The sequence below is a fragment of the Pavona decussata genome, unplaced genomic scaffold, assembly GCF_977016875.1.
Source record: "Pavona decussata unplaced genomic scaffold, jaPavDecu1.1 SCAFFOLD_28, whole genome shotgun sequence".
Taxonomy (NCBI): Eukaryota; Metazoa; Cnidaria; class Anthozoa; order Scleractinia; family Agariciidae; genus Pavona; species Pavona decussata.
This window is the reverse complement of record NW_028145451.1, coordinates 1780316-1799217: the sequence shown is the minus strand read 5'-3', so window position 1 is coordinate 1799217 and position 18902 is coordinate 1780316. Positions and strand designations below refer to the sequence as shown.

Below are 18902 nucleotides of genomic sequence, written 5' to 3'. Positions count from 1 at the left end.
GTAAAAGTTAAGACTTCTGTATTGCACAGTTTATAATACGCAAGATAAGTGAATAATAAGCACCAACAAGAACTTGAAAAAAAAAATTAAACTGGTAAGTGCAAGCATGTTAAGTATTGAAGTCTTACGAAGGTTTAAATGTAATTTAATAAGGAAAAGGGATCTCTAAACAAGCGTATGCTTTGGTTGATGGAATGCCTTGTAAGTTTATACTGTAAAAAACTATAGCAAGTTTTCTTGGGTGGATGTTCAAGGAAAACTTGCCCAGGAGGAACATGCAGTGAATTGCCAAAAATTTAATTAAGCTTACCGTGAGCTATTACACCACTGGACAACTCTCCCTTAATGGTCTCGACTTTCGGTCAAACGTAACGTATTAGAATTCCCCGCAATTCGTACTTTTATATTAAAAAATTACCGTAAATTCTCGAACTTCATGAACCTAAAGCTGTTTGGACGACTTCCAGATTGTACAGACTGTAAAAAATAATGAATGGTTCACGTGACAACTACTTACGGTGATTTGATTGGTTACTCGTTGACGGTTGAGACTGGAAAGACTGGGAAGGAGTTTGTCACCGCTGTTTTCAGCCGGAGAAAGAGGAAAGAGAACTTGACGAGTATCGTATGAGCAAATCCCGTGAGTTTGTGTCGACAATATGCAAGAAGAAGACAGAAATGCATTGCGAATCAATAGGGAGGCCTTACTGAAGGATCTAGAGGCGAAAAGAGTCGCATCGCTGCTTTACTCCAGGGAAATTTTCAGCGAAGATGATAAAGACGAAGTGAACGCAAAAGCCACTGCCCGTGAACGAGGGGAAACCGTCTTGGATACACTCCCGCGGAAAGGGCCCAGAGCTTTCCGCGTATTCTGTGAGATTTTGGGTGAAGTTTCTCCTCATTTAGACGCACTACTGAGGCCGGTTCAAGAAGACGGTGAGCTAGTTGTATTGATTGAAGTACTTGATAAGCTGATATAGGTGAAGTTATATAATTATAATGGGCTGGCGTGAAATTTTTATCATTGCATAGTATAACATGATTTGCGTACATTTTTACTACATAGCTTAATCTTATGGTTTAACACCATCAAAGTAGAAGCCTTTTTATGTTTTTCTTTCGTTTGAAATTCTTGTAATATATTTGGAGTCGGTTAATTTGGCGATAAGCTTATAATATGCTTCCGAGTTTCCGTGCAATTTATTATTAAACTTCTAGCTGGTAGAATAAAATCAAAAGTGTTTAGCGAAGGGTTTTTTTAGGTGTCTCATTTCTGCTCGTCATCTACGCTTATACCCCACACTTATTAAACGGGAATTTTATCTTTCTTGGAAAAGGAGCATTACATTCCGTCAACTGTCAATAAGCTTAATTACTTTACTTGTCAAAGCCATTTACGGTTCAATGGACGAGTGCTTGATGTCACCAATATTGATAGTGTTTATTAAATTTGAAGTATACATCACAGTTAAACTTAGTTTGCATAGTTTTCCAGATGAAACAGTTACTCTTTTCTGCTTTGCAAGATTTTTGCACCGTCCCAACATTTAATTAATATGCAAACATTTTCTGACTAACACTCTATTTGTGCTCACTGTGACAGAATAGTGAATGTACATTTGTCAGCATATTACAATTTTACCAGTTGGTAGATAAAAGAGGGGTTTGACAAACACCCGCAGCTGTGGTAAATTTTCATGCAAGTGTGCCTATGTCTTAATTACTTTGTTTGTCTGTAAATTTTGTCTCTCACTAGACATACAAAATAATCCTTTCAATTCAGTGCATTTGATTGAGGTTCATTCCAGACAGAATAAAATAAATTTGATGCATTCAATTCTCCTATATTCTTATTCTTGACTGTTATTTTGATTTGCATGGCAAGATTTAAAGGAGGAAGTATCACACAATTTTGATGTCCTTTTGAAACCCAAAAGTGTTTGTCTGTCAACAGAAACAAGAAAACAATTGTCTAATTTTGGTGAAATTATCACCCCAGTGCAATAAAACTGTCAAATTAGTGGTTAGATGGCCAGAGGCAGTAGTTTGGAATGGATTGAAAATGTCTTGCTAACATTTTTCAAGTTCCCGCATTTTTGTTTCCAAAATACGCCAGAATGGTTCACGAGTGGTCCCTTTTAAGAATTGAGTTGAAGCTTGACAGATAGAAAAATTACAACTGTATCTATTACTTTTTTATCAGGAAGAGCAAGTGAAGGCACGGATGGACCAGCTGACAAGAAGCCCATTCCAGTCAGCGCAGGTGCTTCAGGTACTAAACATTGTTTATCTGGAGGTACAAATTAAATTGAATACTATTTTGAGAGTGGCCTCAACTGAGTGTTGAAAGAATGTTGAATTTTCTTGTAGGTTTTGCATTACAGTGCTATGTGATTGGATAGAATCTTTCGCCAATCTCTCAATGAATTAAATGTCAAAACAAAACAACCATTGTTGTGACCAGCTTGTGCATGTTTTCCCAAGCTCAGTTGCCGTTATTTACTTGTAATTAGCTTCAAGTTCCAATTGGACATGATGCTGTTTACATTAACTGTGACAATAACACTAACTATTATTGAAAATTACTCTTAGTGTGGTTGAAAATTCAATTTAAAGTCCTTGAAAAGTTTCACCAGAGATTATCATTAACACACTTAGGTTCATTTTTCGTGGAAATCACATCACCGTTTTGTGTTAAAATGGTATATTTACACCAATCAGAGTGAATGGCTACCACCTCTAGTAGCAGATCCTACTTATCCCACTCCTTGAGGGACAAGTGGGGCTGGTAAATTATATAGCAAATTCGTTACAACCAAACCCTGTTGATTCATATAATATATTTAAGAAAACCAGAAAATAACCTATTCTTATTTTAATTACATATTACTGTATTGTACTGTGTTGCAAAATTTGTAATGTCACAGTTGCATACATGTAATAATAATATTATTATTTATTATCACAATCGCTCACTTTAATCATTGTAGAAAGTGTGATGTGATTACTGCAATTTTGTGCTTCCGTCACTAAACTTTTAATGATTAATTAAGTGTCACAAATTGCAGAGTAGGCTTTACACGTACATGTGCAGCAAACAGGCTTGAATGGTATTGAATCTGATGTTGCACAAGTCGAAATTAGCTTACATCGATCCCTCAAAGTGTAGTTGCTGACCATGTTTGTTCTTCTGACATCAAATCTTTGCCTGTATACATCTGGCTTTGTTTCTGTGCTGGTTCCTCCAATGATGGTTCCTGACATTGACTCAAAAAAATTTCTTTGAACCTGATTTGCTACGCTCAGAATTAGGGAAATATATCATCAATCTCTCATGAATATTATATCTTCTTTGATTAACTCAAATTCTTCAACCTTCTGATTGTTTTCAAAGTGCTCAAAATTCAGTGACATGGTTTTTTTGGGAGGCTACCACTTTGAAATGACCACGCACTAAACATTATGCATTGTAGAAACACACAATGGCCTTCCACAAAAATCTCTTAAATCAGTTCGCAAGTTTTTTCTTTAGTGATGGGTACTCTATAAAAGGCCAAATAAATCAGAGCACCATTGTCCAAATCCCACATTCCATACATTTCTACACATATTTATGTTGTACACCGTATGTCTATTTACTCATTTAGCCACGAAAATGACCATCACGTAATTTCTTCTTACATTATGACTACAATGTACATCATCAAATGTATTGGTTGTGAGGATAAAGAAAATGATGTCCAAAGGTAATTTAAGTGATGTCTTCCTATCCAAACAAATTCTCTCAAGGTTCCTTTGCTAAAAAATATAGAGTTCTAACATTAAGGAGAAAATGCATGTCTGAGATGTTGACAAGGAAGACTCGGAAAGTTCACCTGAATATGTCCATTTTTATCGGGAACATGCCTCTAGGAGGGCCAGTTTTCAGTTCCTTGAAAAACAAGATGCCTGCTATACTGGCATTACGTGTGATGCTGGGGCTGACTCATTTATTCCAACTGTATCCTTCGCCGATTGATAAAACTATCCTTGCTAATGGAATAGTTTGAGTCACGACGATCGCGTTACGTTGTTTCCCTTGTGTTACGCGACTCAGACTATCTGCGGAAGTTGGTGAAATTCCATTACGATAACATAAGCTTCTCAATGACCTCTTTTCAGTCTCGCATCGTGGTCTAAGACTGTCAAACAAAGCACGATTCCTTCGCCAGGAACTCACCAATTTCCACCGTTTTAAATGTTGGGTGCTTCTTAGAAGTTATTCTTTCGATTTACCGCTTCGAAATGGTGAAATTTCCGTTTGAAAACGGCACACTTGAGTCCACAACACGTTAACAATATGGCGCGACAATTTAATCCGTCTTTAATAAATATATCAAATGATGCGTTGACGTCACACAGGTAGAGGTGAGTGGGTCCCCTCCCTCGCGATATAAGCGACAAGAATGGATTTTGATTGGCCTGCTGTTGTTGAAGACAATCAGAACAGAGGAGAGGGGAGAGTTTAATGATTTGTAGCTATGAGGAAGAAAAAAAAAAGAAAAGAAATCGACCCGTTTTTAGACACGGTATGCCCCCTCAGGGCATCCCGCGTAACAAATTCAAAGTAACTGTGCAGACATTAATCTCCTGAAGAGTTCCCTGCTAGCAGAGGCCCTTTTCCCGGTGTTTGTTGACGGGCTGCAAAATGGTTCTAACTTAACAAGGGTTGTTTTTGTATATTTTTTTATTATACAAATCATGCATATGTTTGCATAAAAAGTTGCCAAGGTAGTCTTCAGACAAAATGGTGGATACATGGAATTATATTCCGCCCAAATGGCACATGTGCAACACTCAAGATTATTCAAAGTATTTAGCACTCTAAGTTCGTTAGTTCTTTTAATATAATGAAATTGCTATGCAATCATCAATGTGAAGGATAATTCTTTAAACTTGATTTGCTGGTTTCTATTCCATGCCTGTCAAAGGAATCATGCAGTTCCTATGAAAACAAAATAAGGGTGCAGTCCTTCTCATGACTACAGTTGCCTAGCCTCCCACATGGTCATTTTTAGGTTTTGATGATCATAATTTACCTGAATGCTCGGTTTTATCAACAGAGTTGATAACTAAAGGTAATTATTTTGGCCACAGTAAGGAGATTTGAGTGCTGATTTTTCGAGCATTCGCCCTTTTTGTTGCACTCTGATGAAGCGCTAACACTTGAAATGTCAGCACTTGAACCTCTTTATAGTGGCCAAATTACCTTTATTCAGTATCAACTCTGCTGATGAAACCAAACATTTGTTTCCACTCCCCACTGACCCAGCACCAAGGTTAGAAACTAACCCCCTCATCCATAATAATAAATTTTTCTTGCTTTTGATGTTCAAACCATTATACAGCTGTATGTTAACATAACGTAACGTAACGTAACGTAACATAACATAACATAACATTTTATTCAAGACGCTTCAACACAAATACAAAAACATCCTGAATAGGGAAATCGTGAGGTTAACCCTGTATAAAAACAATTTCCCTTACTAAAAACTTACAAATATATTTTAAAATTTCTAGAACTACAGCTGTAGATAATATTTTGATGGCTATTGATTCAATAAATATTCAAGTAAATTTTAAGTCTACTCTTAAAAACAGATATGGTTCAGCATGTACAATATATCCTGGCAAGTCATTCCATTTCCTGTAGCAATTTCAAATTGCTCTTCTAAAGTAAAATTTATAGTCATGGCTAGCTCTTGTACGAGAACTTTTGGCAAACTCAAAGAAATCCGGGAAAGAGAGGTGATCAATACCAAAAGCTATCTTATAACATTGAACCAGAGATAGAAATTCTCTTCGCTTCTCTAGTGTTTGCCATTTCTCTAGTGTTAGTGTTTACTGCGATACAGTCACATAAACAAACAGGGAGGTTGCTTTTCTTACTGGATCTAGAGGATGCCATACTTGATTTCACTGGGGGTCAGGCTTTTAGCCAGGATTTTGAAAGTGGGAGTCCAAATTTTGTGTGGGCTGAAGGCCCACATAGCATGGTGCCGCAGGCGCCATGCTCCTAGGGGGGTCTGGGGGCATGCTCCCCCAGAAAATTTTGAAAAATTGAAGCCTGTTAGACGTGATTTCTGCGATTCCGGCAACTGTAAACGTCTTTCAATTTACCTATTAAACCGCTGTTTTTCCTTGATAATTTTACTAAGCTATCCTTTCCTCAACTTACCTTGTTTAACATTGAATTATATTTGAGACAGGAACTCTGGCCAGTTGTTATGAAGAGTGATTGAAATTTGAAGTTGTCAAGCTATGATTTACACGAAAGAACAGATATGCGTGGCTTTGTTGGTCGAACTGCATTCTGGTCTACAAGTGCCAGTCTCCCAATCTCAGAAATGCAACATCTTTTATTATTTTCAGTAAAGAACTTTAATTTATGTGTTGTGTAGTCATTATTTATATTCAGACAATTGGTAGCGCAAAGCCTAAGACCTTTTCGAAGAAAACAAATCTACTCAATTACAACTGTAACTCAGTCTAATAAACCAATATAAGGCCTAAACTGTCGAGCTGCTTATGGGCCTAAATTGTGCGTTATTTGGATTTTATATTCTTCGCGGTTGGCAGTCGAAAAATACTCTAGCTTGGAATCCTGGCGTAGACAAGACTCATATCCTCTTAAATAATCACCAACGTGCGTACTTATTTATAGCAGCCGGCAAAGTAGCCTGGGGACGACTTGGTAAGCCAATATCACTGAACAGCGACAATCGCTTCGCTCAACATTAATTCATTTGATAAAACAGAAAGGAAACTCGCTAATAAAGTGTTAATATAGAAGAAAAAATACGACAGCAACACTAAAACAACTCTTGAGAACAAAAAGGAATGTAAGTTTTATTAAGCACAGAAATTCGTAAATGGCCGCCCAAAACAGGCCGTCGAAAATCTCCCATTTCTGAGAAGTGGCCGTCCTTTGGACGGCTGGACGGCCGCCTGGCTAAAAGCCTGCTGGTGGTGACTGAAAAAATTCTGAAGTCCAAAAACCAAACAGAATTTGGTTATCTTTGAAAATTTGCAAGATTCAAATTTGAAGCTTGGTGGCACATACTGTCAACTCTTGTGTAAAATGTGTATTATCAAAGACAAATGTTTGATGTTTGTCAAGGCCAACTGTCTTCTGCTGCTGTGAGAAGTGCAGTCATCTGAACTGAATCAACTACATCATCGATCTGTCAATTCAGCATGCCAGATCTTAACCAGCATAATGGTCTGACATCTGAGTCATTTACAGTGTACAAGCCCAACCATTCGAGTTGTTATATGGCTGTTACAAGGGAGTGCCTTCTTCAACATATTTTTGATACTTTGAGTTTTTATCCGCTTGCTCATCAACAATTCCACGTCGCTCCTTGACTTTGTGCTACTGTCTAGAATAAAAGTTATGTGTAGTGGTGTGAAAAGCAGGATCTCTGGAAATTTGACAATATTTTGTGACTCAGGATACATAAAACATGAGGTAAGTGTTTTGATTCCTTTCTTTGTACATTTTAAAATACACATACTATTAATTCTTTGAGCTGATTTTGAAATCAATAACCACAGTATCTTAGATAACATGGCTTCAAGGTCCATTTGTTCAAATTCAAAACCAGTTCAGTCCAGGTTAAAATGTTTGCTTTTATACTCACAATTTGGTGGCTCATCAATAAAATGTTTTCCCTAATGTGAAGTTCTCACCCCTGATCATACTTATAGTGAGCAAGGTGTCTGAGTGGATGACCTTGTCCTATGAACACATATACATAAACAACATCTTCTAAACAATTTCAAGGAAAATTTGCAAGTTAGTCCATTTTTCAGTTTCTGGCTAAAAGCCCATTTCTTATCACCAATCTGCTTGAAAATCTATATTTTGACATTGTAACAAAAAATTGGGTATTTTGCTTTTGGATAACTCTTTGTGTGTACACCCCTAGGTACAGAGTAACCTGGATTTGCTAAGTTACGTTGGAGATTGCCGGGACCAATATGTGAAGCCTTCTTGGTCTGTTTGTTTGAAAGCTGATTAATGTAAATCCAGGATTAGATTTTGACCTGACCAAGGTTTCTTTTGCTCTTGTTAAAACCTGCATTTGAAGTTCTAAAACGTATGACAAGAATGATTTGATAAGGTTTAATTAATGTTAATCTGGGATTAGATTTTGATTTAACCTGTTGAGATGGCAATTATTTGGCATGTTAAAATGACAATAACATGATAAACTTTAAAATCAAATTTAAAGTTAATGAAATATGTATCCTGGATCAGCTAATCCTGCTTTGAAAAACCAGGCCATAATGCTACTTTTTCAATGCCACCAAAGTAGATGCTTTCAAGGAATTGACGTAAATTAACATCAATTTTGCTGAAATAAATATTATTTCTCTCTGCCTGCTCTGTGTTTGATAACCATTCTTCCATTTGCTTTTTAAACCTGGGTTCAATTTAATACTGTGAAGAACACAACCTATTTGCAGTTAAGATTTAGCTCGTAATTGAAGAGTTTGCGGCAAGACTGGCATGGGCGTATTTTGGTTTCTCCTTTGTGAAGGTCACTTGCATCTTCTAGAAATTAAAGTAAAAAGCTATTTTATGTTCAGTTGGCATTTTTCTTGAAACCAAAATACGTTACTTGGTGTCCCATATGGTAACTGGTGCCAAAATAGAGCTTATCTGGAGCAATTTTGATTTTAATGCAAAAATGCACAAGTTTATTCCAGTCTTGCCGAAAACCCTTCCACTAATACCCAAAACAACCATGTAATATATTGGAAACACCCTTTTTACAAGCAGAAAACCCTCTTTGTACACTCAAACTTTAGGATATATTAAAATAAATTTAAGCCCCAAAGGGGGCCATGAACAAATGCTAGGCATTTTAACTCTTTTTCTGTTTCTATGCAAGGGTACATTTGTCTTTCACAATTTAAAACAATTATGGATCCCATTATGTATCTACAGAAAGGGATTTGAACTGGATTGTACCAAATTTTTCACTACTGAGAGTGGGAGATTTGGTCCAGAATTGCTCAAAAAATAATAAATAAATAATAGTTAAATAATATTTCAACTGGTGCACCTTGGCCTGAGGTCCTTCTCCCTCAAGTTCAACCCTGGTCAATTGATTTTTTTTTTTTTTTTTTTTGAGACCTTGAAACAAAAGGTGTAATGTCAATGTTTTCTTATTTGTATTTTTATTTTCAGAGCATAGTGATCAGACTGATCACCCATTTAATAGACGTGGAAGTTATAATGTAAACGGTGCAACAAAACAGCTTGATGTGACGACAATGTACAAAATGACTAGTACACCCAGAGGTATTGCAGTCATCATCAACAACAAGAACTTCCTTGAATCATCAGGGCAGCATTTATCACCGCGCGAGGGCACAGACGTGGATCGCGAAGCGCTGAAGAAGCTGTTTAAGAAGTTGCAGTTTAAGGTGGAAGTTTACAACAATCGAACCAAAGCTGAAATACGACGGATAGCAGTAGAGATGGCAACGTCTAACCATTCCAAGTATGATGCCTTTATGTTTGCTATTTTGTCGCATGGTGAAGAGGGTTTGGTTTATGGAACAGATGGCACCATTTCCATCAGGGAGATAACCTCCAGGTTTAAACACAGCGAGACATTGGCTGGAAAACCAAAGGTCTTCTTTTTCCAGGCTTGTCAAGGTACAATGTGTTAATAAAAGTAATAACGTTCAAATTACATTCAGTTTGAAGCCAGGTGAAATGTCCCAGCCAGGGATAAAATTCTTGCAGTACTGATTACATTATTCATTTCAATAACCTGCCCTTTGAATCAGCAATGTAAATTAATTTAGATTGAAGTTTCAATGGATCATGGATGGATTCCTGCAATGGCAAGTGAGAATTTGACAGCTTTCTGAATTTGCCTGGCCCATATGCCAGTGGAAATCTGTTTCTTTTTTTTGTTTTTTTTTTAAGTTTTACACTTGTTTTGTCTACACAGCTAGCTTCTTTCAATGCTACTTGAGTTCTAAAACACATGCTCTCCTTTGTTTATGTTCTAAAACCTGATACACTTGAAATAGCTGATAGGAAACAGAAATGAGAGAAAAAGAAACCCTCATACAGCCGTAGGGATGACAGATTTCTGAGCGAATTGGAAAACCTGTCAAATTCTTATGTGCCTGATACAGGAAAACATGCCTTAATTCAAGAAAAATTTGGACTAATTTTAAGAACAGATTATTGTATTCTTGTCAGGAAGGTTTTACTGGCTTCACTGTAAAGGGGAAGTACCATGGGTTTGCATTTTCATTCAGTTGAAGTCTCGTAGAAGTACACACCGGTTGAAAATTATATTGTGCTGATGGTACAAGTGTAACCCCTAGTGTACCACATTTTCTCAAAATCTCCACTTGACAAGGCAAACTTGTGGATCGACTGGGAACAAGGGGATACTGGTTCGTCTTTTGGTTGTTCAAAGTGTGATTACACTAATCCAGAATGGGCACCAACTAATTCAGGCTCTGTCCACAGTAAGGTGTTTTCAAAACGCCCCATTTTTGCTCTACCAAAGACACATGGAAAGCTCCATGTTTGTAAGGTTCCCCCCATCTGCACTAAAACATTCAAAGAAATGTTACAACAGTCACCTGTGCATGCGATAAATATAAGCGCTGCCATTTTCAAGAGCCTCTGTCTTTGCTGTCCATATTTATGTGATAGGTATCTGTTTTCAAACTTCTTCGCTTTGGTGAACTCTTTTGATGACTGCTTTTTTTTAGAAATAAGATTGTTTTAGTGTGGATGCATAAAAGGCCAAAAGATATCAAAATGTAATTGTATATGCATTAGTGTGGATGGACCTTCAAATTATCATTGAAGGCTTCCGTGAAAATAATTTCGTTCTTGTGATTTTTTCAAAAAAAGCTTTTACACAGTTGAAGGTGAATGGTTGTTGAACTAATATTTTTCATGATTATTATCAAGGTCAGGAATTCATGGATGGAATGGACGTCCCTGATTCACCAGAGCAGACTGTTACAAAAGTGACCATCCCAGTGGAGGCCGATTTCATCTTTGCTTACTCCACCGTCCCTGGCTACTACTCGTGGAGAAACAATGTAGGTGGATCCTGGTTTGTTCAGGCAATAATAAAGGTGTTTGGAGAGAATGCCTATTGCATGGATATCCTACAAATGCTAACCAGAGTTAATGCGCTGATATCGACATTCAAGTCACGGCACCCTGTTGCTCGGGACAAGCGGCAGGTGTCCAGCACTGTGTCCATGCTGACAAAAGATCTATACTTCTTCCCTGAGAATCTTGGAGAACGGAACAAAGAGGAACAAGACACTGACTTATGTAAAGTGAATTGAATAGAGTTACTTTTATTGTGGGGTTGCATTTGACATATTTATTGTTGAATGGTTCCTAAGTAAAATCACGTCTACCTTTATCAGGCCAAAAATATAAGATATACAAAAAAAATTGGAAAGCATGTGGCCCACAATAACTATTTATTCATTGCCCTATGTTTTCTCCATGCCTACTTTTCAACAAAATGACAGTCAACCTGGAAAAGTTTTTTTGCCATACAACTCTAGCTTCTTTCCTGTCCTTTGTTGTTTTTGACCACAAAGGATGCCACATTGTTAAAAAGTGCCTTTTCAAGAAATTGTTCTTGAAAGTAATAGCTGAAAGAGGCAAAAAATAACATTGTTTTGGGAGTAAATATGTGTAATTGCAGGTCACATGCAAAAAAGGGGGGGGGGGGGGGGGGGAGGAAGGGCAGACCAGAGCAAAAGGAAAAATGACCTAAAATGTAACAAACAAGGGTTGTATGGTGCTGATCTCAGCCCTTCAACTGCGGCGAAAACGGTTACATACTAACTTGTGATCTCTACGAGAGGATTCACCTTTAAATGAGAATATTTAGTTGAGATAATCAGATCTGCAATCAGACATGTATTACCATAATCTTATGATAATATTTTACAAAATAGATTTTATATAGAAAATAATTAATGTTATTTGCTCACTTTAAGCAAAACAGTTATTTTGTTAAAAAATCAGTTAAAACATTATTAGCACCCTCATCCACTTTCTGTGTTTTTGAATGAGGTTGAAAATGAAATGGATGAAATTTGTTATGGGTTTGGTTACTATAATGGATTGCAATTTATTTTTGGTATTTTATTTTATTTGTAATATTTGTAAAGTTTATAACAATATGTATTTATTTAAAAGTAATGGTGTTATATCTATGGAAGATGCAAGTTTATAAAATAATATGTTAAAAGTAGTACAAAGTTTAGAAATAGGGACATCACAACTGGAGGCTGTTAACAGTTGCAAGAAAATAAAAAGTGGGGTCTTAAGAAAACTCTTTTTCATTCTGTGTTCTATTGAATGTGAACTCTCATGCGGTCAAATAATTGTTTACATTGCTGCTACAATCGTGGACAAATCTCATTAAGAAATCTGAACGCGGCCCACAAAAAACAATTATTATTTACTATTCCTCCCCTTGAATTTCTACCAGTTAGTTCTCCCTCCCCCCTTCCCCCTATACAATGTTGATTTGGGAAGTGCTGATTGCCGGGAAACTGTTCATGACCCACCAAACAACATTGAGTCGGGGGAGGGGGGCGGGGGAAACAGGGTCGTTCGATTGTTTACTTGTAAAAACGCTTGGAAGGGTACGTTTTCTCAACCGTTTTGTCCACGATTGTAGCTCAGGGTTGCCGCGGTCAGCAAAAATGGCATTTTTTCAAGGTCAGGGAAAAGTTGGAATTTTGTGTCAAATCAGGAAAAATTCTAAATTCTACCTCAGCTTCAGGGAAAAGTCGGGGAATTTTATTGTTGTCTTGCCACAAGGTGTGCGAAAAAGTTTCCTTGTTGGTAAAGGTAATGTTGTTTCAAAAAATATTTATGAATGATTTGATTTCTGTTGCTTCAATGTTGGCTTTATTGCCATGAGTTTTGTCTTATTGGTGGTCGGCGAAAATGGATTTGTGGTGACCAGTGAATAGTCATGAAAATGTCAGGGGGGAGCAGGGGTGGCGCAGTGGTGAGAGCACTCTCTTCCCACCAATTTGGCCCAGGTTCGATTCCCGAACTCAGCGTTGTACATTAGTTGAATTTTTTTTCAATTTTTTTTTATTAGCCTTACACGACACATACAAAATACTGTGATTCTATCTTTACCATTGTTAAGTTTTATTTGCTGCAAGTGGTGGTAGTCACTCATTTGGCTTTGTCAAAGTCCTGCAATTTTTAATATCGTTAAATGAGTATTGTAGTTTGTAGAATCAAATTAATAATTCCGTGCGCGTCATTTTTAGTCCTTCTTTTGTTGGAAATTCATTCTGGTTTTCTATTTCATAAGTTTTTGTCATGTCCACCCTTACCCATGTTTTGATTTCTTTCCCTATCATTGTCATAAGAAACAATGCATCTTCAAACTGATGTGATTACAAAAGGTGCCTTTGGGAATTTTCTTAGACAAGAAAACAAGCATCATGTTGTCTCTCATAGTTCAGGTTTAATCATGGGTATTGGCAAAGCACCTGGTAGGGGTAACCATGCAATGGGCCGATGTCCCATCCAGGAGGGAGTAGCAATACTTTTAGTTGCTCTATGCAACAGCAACCAGGGACCAATTTAATAGAATGCACAACATGAGTCCCCTTAACATTGTTAGAAGTCTTTACCAATGAGTTTTCAATTAGTTTCTGAACTAATCATTGGGTTAGTTTTCCTGTAGGCTTGTCAAACTAACTGCCCAGCTGGTAAACTAAAAGTTTTATTGAATTGACCCCAGGGTAAGCCCTGGCTGTGTGGGTCACCAGTGGTGACTTGCATAAAATTTAACGTTGGGCGTAACTGCTAATGCCAGACCTTCAGCCCAGTCACATTCAGTGTTTTAACGTCTGACGATAGCATTTACGTCGGCCGTTAAGTTTTATGCAACTCGTCCCAGAAGTCTTGTGAAAGACCCCCCCCCCCCCCCTCCCCTGAGAATTAAGGTATTTATTGAGTTTAAAATTTTCCTTGAATTTGTAGAAATTGATGAAGCTGATGCCAAGCTTTTCTCGTTTGGAGGTGGGGGTTCAGTTGCTAAGCCTTCCCCACAAACTGTTGACAGCGAGACAATTTATAAAATGAGTCACTCGACAAGAGGAATTGCTGTCATCATCAACAACAAGAATTTCCTCAGATCCTCAGGAATGGACCGTTATCCTCGCAATGGCACTGATGTTGACTGCAACGCCCTGGAGAAAGTGCTCAAGTCCCTCAAGTTTGATGTCAGAGTTCACCATAACCAGACCAAAGCCGAGATCAGAAGGATAACAAAGGAAATGGCAACAACCAATCACTCTTATTATGACGCTTTTATCTTCTCCATCCTAACACATGGTGAGGAAGGAGTGATTTATGGCACAGATGGCACCATTTCCATCAAAGATCTGACCTCAGTCTTTAAAGATTGCGCTACTTTGGTTGGAAAGCCCAAGATGTTTTTCTTCCAGGCATGTCAGGGTACGTTCAACGCGGTAATTTTCAAATATTTAGGGTGCAATGTTTGGGATTTTTTTGCCTTGTTAGTGGGTGTTTTGATGGGACCCCAGTAGACCCTTCTCCAAAATGGCGGCAGCAGATTTGAATGAGTTAAAATTGCACTGATGCTAGCACTGGAAAGAGCACCTTTACTTTGGTTACCTTGCAAAGTTTCAGCGTATTAGCTGTTATATCAGCTTAGGAAATGTAAGACGAAATTTGACAAATTTACAGACGTTTGTATGACTGGGGGTATACGTCATACCCCCAGTCATACAAACGTCTGTAAATTTTTCATTTTTCAACTCATATTTTCCCAGCTGATATTTCACCTGATATGCTGAAACTTTGCAGGGTTACTAAAGTAAAAGTGCTCTTTCTAGTGCTGGTATACGTTTTTAATTTTAACTAATTTGAATTTCCGGCCACCATTTTGGAGAAGGGTCTATTCCTGTTTGTTGCCTTATCAGGGAAGAAATGAATGTTTGGTTTTATCAAAGTAAGGTAATTTGGCCACCGTAAAGAGATTTGAGTGCTGACGTTTCGAGCGTTAGCCCTTCTTCAGAGCGATTCAAGGGACTGTGTGGTTCACATAGTGAGCAGTGGAGCGTGTTAACCCTTCATCAGAGCAATTCAAGGAACTGTTTATATGTGGTTTATGTAGTTAGCAGTGGAACTGTGCTATTGGTGCACAAACATCAGCACTCGAATCTCTTTGCGTTGGCCAAATTACGTTATTATACTCTGTTGATAACACCAAACATTATTTTCCACTCCCCCATCGACGCTTTTGAAACTAACCCTTTGTCTTAGGGCACAAATGGCTATTTTTTAAAACCAGTAAGACAAAATGGCCTAATGAAACGGGTTAAACAGCCCTGAATATCAATAAATGGAGTGTCAGTAATCTTGTAGATGGGTCGGAATTTTAGCTAAAAACGGGACCAGTGATGTATAACTAAACATAATGGTGAAAATTAACCTGACGTGCACAGGGTTTTCAATACGTTTTGGAGTACATGTAGGTGGCTAATGTCGGTTCAATTCTTACTAGAATGTCATCAGTTTCAGAGAAAGCAGGCGGTAAATTTAGCTGAATTCGTAGATGGTGATACATGTTTCTGCTAGCAAAATTGGGTTGCAAAATGTCTGACTTGTCGCGGGTTTAATTTTAACTCTGATGACCTGATTTAAACACTATCTTTCTGTGTATGGTGAAGTTTTGTTTTTCTGTAGTAACATTTAAACCTTTCTGATTTCAAGGCCATGAGTACATGGATGGGATGGACGTAACAGATGCTCCTCAGGCTGGCAGCAAAGTGTCTGTCCCGGCAGAGGCTGACTTTGTTTACGCTTACTCCACCGTGCCTGGCTACTACTCGTGGAGGAACTCCGTGAATGGTTCCTGGTTCATCCAGTCCCTGACAAAGGTGTTGGAAGAAAATGCCGCACACATGGATCTCCTGCGCATGCTGACCAGGGTCAATGCCATGGTGTCCACGTACAAGTCGAGAACCGGCGATTACTACTCCGACAGCAAGAGACAAGTCTCCAGCATTGTTTCAATGCTGCGCAAGGAACTGTATTTCTTCCCTGAAAACATCATGGAGCAGAATTAAAAGTCAAGGACAATGTAGTTTTAAACTAGCTAGGTGATCAGTCTTGAATGAAGCAGTGCTTTTGTATACAGTGGACGTCTGCTGTCTCCAACCAGGCTGAGAGCATAACTGATCTAAATGATTTTTTCCGATCGCTTTTCGTTGTTTTTGCTCAGATTCACCGGAGTTCTTGTATGTGGCCTTGGATTCCTTTAGGATCGTTGCTGCAATCTTTTATTCGCTGCTTTACTTTTCGTTTTGTGATAAAAACGGAAATCTTGCCCATAATGATAAGTTTTTATTGCAAACGAAGTGCAGAGCAGCGGATAAATCATTGGAGCAATGTTTCCTGAAGGAATTCATTGCCGCATGCAAAAACTCGGGTGAATTTGAGCTCAAACCGGCAACAAAACTGAAAGGTCATTTGGGTCAGTCATGTTCTCAGCCCTTCAATTATTATTCGTTTGGCTGCTGATGTGCAGTAATGGAATCTTGATTATAATGAAGTCCCGTTTTTGCCAAACCAGTTCTCCTTTCTCTTGAGTGTTCAAGATATTGGCAGTCTGCTGTATTGGTGAGGAAAGGTATATTTGTGATTCATATAGGAAGCATCTATAACGAGACAAGTTTAATAAGTTATAGGGTCGTAGATCAAAGTTTTGTGTGCAGTCCTTCTTGGCTTTTTGCACGGAAAAGAGCAAAATGTTTGCTGCATCTAACAGTGACAGTACTGTCATCTTGTAGCTTGTTCCAGGCTCGAAGGCAAGCATGAAAATTTTGAAACAGGCATGAGGAAAGTGTTCTTTCTTTTCACGCATTTGCTTTTGCTGATTCAACTGTGTTTTCATAGTGAAGAGCAGGTCTTGATGGTATCATGTTTTTGACATTTGTTTTTGTGGCAGTTTTGTTGAAAGTAGTTATATCAGTGTGGCATTCTGTATCACAATAGTATAAACTTAGTGCAATGGTAACTGGTTACTGTACCCTTAACAAGCTCGCCGTCCTGAAGTTAACTTGCTTACATGCTAGAGGTCATTCTCAAACTCATTAATAATTCACGAAGAGAAAACAAAGGAATCACTGTTGCGAAGGAGGTTTGGAAAAGTGTTCTTTATTATCGTAAAATTTGGTGAACTTTTGCTTTGATTGTCTCCAAGAATTATTAATAGTTTGAGAAACTATATCAAACATTCTAAAGAGTGGTTCATCCTATTTCCAAACACCTCGAAGTTGGTTTAAAAACTCCGCTTGGCCTCGTTTTTTTCAAACTATTTCTCTGTGTTCGGAAATTGTATGAAGCACTCTTCCTCTTGTTTGATGTATTTCATGAAAACCACAATCCACTTGAACCTATTGCAGTTAGTCAAGTTATTGCAACAAAATCGCAGCAGAGTCTCTTCCGTTCCTTTATAAAGTATATATGGACAACTCACAAGTTCAAAAAATTGGCAAGGTTAGCTAAGCTGCTTGGTGTGAAAATATGTTTTGATTTTGTGCAACTTGCTTTTTATATTGGTGAAATAAAAATAATCCTAATTGTACCTTTTAAAGTTTTCCAACAAGGTCAATAAATTCTGAGCTAATTAGTAGTCAGTTGTAGTAAATTACCCTCAAATACTATAATAATGACAGTAATCAGTGAAGAATCCAGGACTTTGTGTAAGGTGGGGTACCCAGTGTTAAACACAGGGACCTAGACTGAAAATCTTTCAGAATATGAAACAATATCGGCCCCCTCGCCTTCTGTCGATTTACCACTGGTAATAGCTTTGTTGTGCTTGAAATAAATCGATGTCTATTTAAGAAATAAAACATTTTGAATGGAGTTTGAGGTGTCCTTATAAATATGAGAAGAAGGGAGAAGCGAAGGGAATTTTTGCACTCGATGCTAGCATGTGTATGTGCACATAGAGGCCATTAAGAGGAGGGTGAAGTATTAAACCCGTTTTATAAGATGCAGGTAAGTGCGATGATAGTCAACGGCTTTTGAGCGTTACTGATCAGAAAAAGATATATTGGTAGAGTTGTAAAATATCACCGTGAAGTTGGGTGTGTTTAAAGTGCAAAATAGCGCTGGTTAACATTTGCGGAAGACCAACAAAAGCTCGTAAATTCTGCGATTCCATCCGTCAAGGCCCGGCCAAATGATCGCACAGTGTTGAACATGGTGGCCAAACTAATTCAACATTGTTGTTCGCACCTGAGGAAAAAAGAAATGTTGGACTTCAGAAGATGTTTGATGGAAATCAAACTTCGTGCAACATGGTGGTCAAACGAGTGCAACTTCAACAATGTTGGACGGCGTTGCATCGATTAACATGTTGCATCCGTTTGGCCCGATCGTAAGACTTCCTGCTTTATAGAAAGAATCGCCCGCCAAACCAACTTGGCAAACCTATGCGTGACGTAGATTCGTTATAAAAATAGTAGAATTGCCGGAACCTTTCACTGATTCCAACATCGTTCTTGCAATATCCTCGGAGACCCAGGGGCAGCTAGTCTAGTCGGGGTGGGAGGAAGTAAACGGGAGTGAGAGAATAACATCTCAAATAAAGCTTGACAAGTTTTTTCCCGCATGAGTTTTGCCCCAGCGAAACTGCCACTAGACCTCCGAGGATGATTTCGTTATATAAAGAAAAAATTTGAAACACTAACTTGCATTCGTTCAAAGCCTTACAAGTAGACAAGACAATTTCCCTTGGCAGTTTGTTCCGCTCTGAAATTGTCCT

At 38.0% G+C, this 18902-nt stretch overlaps 2 protein-coding genes across 2 annotated transcripts; both read left to right on the top strand.

The window, feature by feature from the left end:
- Positions 1 to 567: 567 nt before the first annotated feature.
- On the top strand, positions 568 to 11444 carry LOC146485044 (caspase-3-like). Its single transcript, XM_085103998.1, has 4 exons — positions 568 to 936; positions 2204 to 2272; positions 9242 to 9715; positions 11003 to 11444. The coding sequence occupies exons 1-4, from the start codon at positions 660 to 662 to the stop codon at positions 11389 to 11391; spliced, it is 1209 nt and encodes a 402-aa protein (XP_084960124.1). The 5' UTR covers positions 568 to 659; the 3' UTR covers positions 11392 to 11444.
- Positions 11445 to 14081: 2637 nt separating this feature from the next.
- Positions 14082 to 17766, top strand: LOC146485043 (caspase-7-like). Its single transcript, XM_085103999.1, has 2 exons — positions 14082 to 14557; positions 15839 to 17766. Exons 1-2 carry the CDS (start codon positions 14179 to 14181, stop codon positions 16192 to 16194), a joined length of 735 nt encoding a protein of 244 aa, XP_084960125.1. The 5' UTR covers positions 14082 to 14178; the 3' UTR covers positions 16195 to 17766.
- Positions 17767 to 18902: the final 1136 nt, after the last annotated feature.